Raw genomic sequence first — 4,364 nt, 5'->3', positions numbered from 1 at the left:
TTACCTGCAATCTGCACCAACAGCTTCATATATTGACTTGAAACCATCCCTTTTTAAGCAATCTGCAAGTTCAGCCTGCAGAATGAAAGATACAGACTCGTGAATTGTGATTACAGAACATTCACGAAGCAACAGAAATACACGAGTTAGAAGTACACAGCTTGAGCCGCATCATACCTTTATTTGAGGTATAAGAGCGGGCCCGCCATACGCAAATGCTGAGTAAAGCTGAACAAGAGTTGCTCCTGCTCTTATCTTTTTATAAGCATCCTCACCACTAACTCAAGTACACATTTAATAAGTATCACACTTACTAATGTTACAATTATACCATGTAATCATTAACAAATACTTAAAATGAAAATGAGAAACAAACCTGCTCACACCTCCACATCCAACCAAAGGAATTTTTCCCTACGTAAACAAAACAAACAATATAAAGTTGGTACAAAAATAAAATATTTGACTGTCCGAATACGCTTATAAAATCACATCACAAGTGTACCTTTGTTAAAATATACATGTCTTTAAGTATGTCATTTGACAAATTAAAAAGAGGCTTCCCGCTCAATCCACCACTTTCCTTCGACACAGGGTTTGCTTCTACTACTTCTGGCCTTGAAATTGTTGTGTTTGATATAATCTACAACAAAACAATAAATGCTTAGTTATATTGAAGCAATGTCAAATACATTTTATAACAATGTTTTCCTAACACAATATAAATGTAAGTGAATATTGCTTGATTTGTGCATACCAAACCATCCAAGTTGAGGTCAAGAGCAACCTACAATCATAACGAAACAAGTAAGAACCCTAACTGTAATAAAATAATAGTAATATTAACAACATGTTGAAGATATAAATACCGCTGCAATATCTTCAAGATCTTGCTTTGACAAATCTGGAGCAATTTTTACTAGCAAAGGAGGTGGGCCCTCTTCACCCCATTTCATTTCATCGCGAGCTGCTTTAACCTTATTACAACAAAAAATGAGATGGATTTATATTTTATAACCTTCTATCTCCATATTAGATTAAAATGAGAAGTTTAACCGAATCTTAAACCTTCTTAACAAGATCCTTTAACTGATTTCTCCCTTGAAGCTGGCGGAGTCCAGGTGTATTAGGCGATGACACATTAATCACCTACAACATGATTAAACAAATGTCATAACTGTAAATAAAACTATATATAAACTTAAAAAAAAAAAAGATAAGCTACCAAGTAGTCAGCATACTGTGATAGTGAATGAACACCTTGTACATAATCTGCAGCAGCATCCTCACTGGTTTTATTCTTTCCAATATTAACCCCGAGAATCCCGGGCCCCGCTTTCCCTCCATTTTTGGCTTGATGTTGAGCCTCCAACCTCTTTGCAACAGCAGAGATTCCGTCACCATTAAAACCACACCTGTTAATAATGGCACTGCACACAAACAAAGAACAATAAGTGATTGTAAACATTAATAACAAAAACATTTGATTATAAATTACTTTCTTACCCTTGATCCCGCAATCTGAACATACGAGGCTTTGGATTACCCTCTTGTGGAAGAGGAGTTACCGATCCAATTTCGACAAAACCGAAGCCTAATCCGAGTAAACCATCAGCAGCTTCTGCATTTTTATCAAATCCAGCAGAGAGACCAATTGGATTAGAGAATCTTTTCCCCCAAACGTCAATCCCGAGAATTTGCTGATCTGGCCTCTTTTCTTTAGGGACCAACCCGCGTGCAGCTGCAGAGATAGCTAGACGATGAGCGACTTCGGGATCCAGTAATGCAAATAATGGGTTTGCAATCTTTGATGCTGAGAATAACCAACCACTGCATAATTGTCCATAAAAGGTGGTTAATGTAATTATGTAAACCAGTAACACATTTATGTTATTTCATATTGGTATAGTGTTGTTCAAGGTTCAGTTTGAAACCGTAACCACCCAAACCGGTCATCGCTTTCATATCGCGGCTAGTTTTTTTAAAACATTTCAATCAGTTGGTTTAGAAACTTTCAAACCGTACTTGATGTTTTGTATACGGTTATACTCTAAATCGATCAAGAAAAACCAAACCCTACAAGTTTGGGCTATGTAACTTTTAATGCTTTAAGGTTTACACATGATTGGGATTTGTTTACAATACGATACACGCAGTCAGACTAACATTATTAATTCTGTATTTTGATCAAATAATCGAAATTTATGCATCTTTTATTATAAAGGCATAATAATCCTAAGCCGCGAAACCAAACAAAAGCCAAACCGTAACTAACAGTTAAACTTAAAAAAATCGTCAAAAACCGAACCTTGAACACCCTGAATTAAACATATCCAGATCAAGTACCTGAATGTTGCTTCATCCAGAGTGCTGAAATAAGCTCCTCCAACCAGGCCAATTATGCTTCCTGTAAGTAATCTTCCCTACAGTTTAACATACCTATACCATTCAGATTCAAATGGTATCAACTCTTGATTTCTAACATTAAACCTAACAATTTTCAAATTCAAGGTGTAAACGAACCAAGCCGCTTGTGAGCTACTCGTGATCGGCTCGCAAAAATGCTCGAATCAGGCCGAGCTTATACAAGCTTGAGCCTAAAAATAAACTTGTTTAGTAAACGAGCCTGAGCATCAATTATCAAGTTTGAGCCTGCTTGTGAGCCTAAACCAGCCTGTTATTTTTATAATTTTCATTTGATATTATTTATTCAATAACTAATGTAATGTACAAAATTATGAGAAAAATAAGTAAAAAGAAATATATATTTTTTATATACAAAATTGTAATAAAATTAATACATAAAATAATTAAAAATATCAATATCAATATATATATATACACATATATATTAATTAATAAATAATAAACAAGTTGAGCCCAAGCCAAGCTTGAGCTTGCAAAACTCATCACAAAACGAGCTCAATCTTTAGAAATAGAGCTCAAAACAAGCCCAAGCATCACTTATCGAGTTTGAGCCAACTGTTGAGCTTATACAAGCCTGTTATTTTTATAAATTGTATTGAGTAATTAACGTTCTGTATAAAATAATGATAAAAATAAGTAAATAACACATATTATATTATATATAAAATTATAATTATATAAAAATATAAAAGTAATTATTGATACACATATATAGATAGATATATAGATATAAATTAATTAATAAATAATAAATGATCCAATCCAAACCAAGCTTGAAAACTACTCACTACCCGAGCTCAAACTTTATAACTAGAGCACAAAACAAGCCGAACTCGATCGTTTATTTTCAATGTCAAATTACATTGAAAAGTGAAATGTATTAATAATGTGCAATATTCTAATAATATAACAAAAGTTACCATTCTGGACGAACGAGGAAGATCAGGTTTATCAGCTGCAGTAGCAGAAGCAGAAGAAGAACAATAATGCCTGCTATTGGTTATTGTAACAGCCTTTGATTTAAGCTTCTGTGTCAATGATTGTTTCATGAATCCGAATCCAATTCTTCTCGACATCTTTTGATGGTTTAAGCTGCAACCCAGATGATTATATTGTTCTAACTTCACTCTTAGCTGATTCAAGATTGTTAAAAAGTTGCCATTTTTATTTATAGCTATGGATTTTGAATGTGGTTTGACGCTAAGTTGAAGACGAATATGGTCGGCTGTGTAATCTCATCTTAGTTTTCGTTGATTACTAATTTTACTTGCTATTTTAGTCCTTATACTAATCTCATCTTACTTTTTAAGTTTATATGTTTTATTTTTTAGACAGAATTACAAATTTTGTCCTTTAAAATAAGCCAAATTACAGTTCGTGTTTTTTTTAGTTTCTTTGCAGGCGGTGTACTTTAAACATTTTTTTCCTACAAGTTTTGTCCTTTACACTAACTGGGTTAGAAAAAGTCAGTTAAATACCATCACGTGAGGCGCATGTGAGGGTATTTTTGTCCTTTCGTATATGTCTGCAACAAAACCCCCTTTATCATGTCTGGGTTTACTCGAAATGTCCAAAAATACGAAGGCGGCTCTCAAGCGGCTCGCGGCGATGCGAGCGTGCGAAGTGCGCCATCAAAGCGCCACATTGCGCCCAACGCCCTTCGCCATCGCCCGAACCCGTGCGCGGCATGTGCTTCGTACCCTCCGCTTGCACCACTAGGTGCGTGCTTAACATAAAAGAATATAACTATGGAAACTTTATCTCTTATAAAGAGCTTCCATTTCTTTACCACTTTCCATGTGGGATGGATTTCATATTCATTATTTATACCCATGTGAAATGCTTCCACTTTCTTGCATCTTTTCATGTGGGATGAGTTTTCTTTTTCTTATTTCCTTCATGTGGGAATAATTACCTTATATATTTATTTCTTTATT

At 34.6% G+C, this 4,364-nt stretch overlaps 1 protein-coding gene across 1 annotated transcript; it reads right to left on the bottom strand.

Moving 5' to 3' along the window:
• LOC143536595 (dihydroorotate dehydrogenase (quinone), mitochondrial-like) lies at nucleotides 1–3,578 on the bottom strand. Its single transcript, XM_077030544.1, has 11 exons — nucleotides 3,348–3,578; nucleotides 2,347–2,423; nucleotides 1,507–1,830; nucleotides 1,226–1,430; nucleotides 1,069–1,149; nucleotides 870–977; nucleotides 758–787; nucleotides 506–643; nucleotides 377–414; nucleotides 178–277; nucleotides 1–75 (listed from the first exon to the last, which is right to left on the bottom strand). Exons 1-11 carry the CDS (start codon nucleotides 3,501–3,503, stop codon nucleotides 1–3), a joined length of 1,332 nt encoding a protein of 443 aa, XP_076886659.1. The 5' UTR covers nucleotides 3,504–3,578.
• Nucleotides 3,579–4,364: the final 786 nt, after the last annotated feature.

Source organism: Bidens hawaiensis, unplaced genomic scaffold, assembly GCF_021521415.1.
Source record: "Bidens hawaiensis isolate Kalapana, Puna unplaced genomic scaffold, B.hawaiensis_p1.1 tig00010854_1, whole genome shotgun sequence".
NCBI classification, from domain to species: Eukaryota; Viridiplantae; Streptophyta; class Magnoliopsida; order Asterales; family Asteraceae; genus Bidens; species Bidens hawaiensis.
This window is presented reverse-complemented; position numbering and strand designations above follow the sequence as displayed.

What these genes read in the sequence shown, in the direction of transcription:
- LOC143536595 (XM_077030544.1), bottom strand. Translation starts at nt 3,503, where the DNA reads ATGTCGAGAAGAATTGGATTCGGATTCATGAAACAATCATTGACACAG. An exon ending in TTCCTCGTTCGTCCAGAATG is followed by an intron (nt 2,424 to 3,347) that starts GTAACTTTTGTT and finishes GTTAAACTGTAG; the next exon opens with GGAAGATTACTTACAGGAAG. An exon ending in ATCTTGAAGATATTGCAGCG is followed by an intron (nt 788 to 869) that starts GTATTTATATCT and finishes TTATGATTGTAG; the next exon opens with GTTGCTCTTGACCTCAACTT.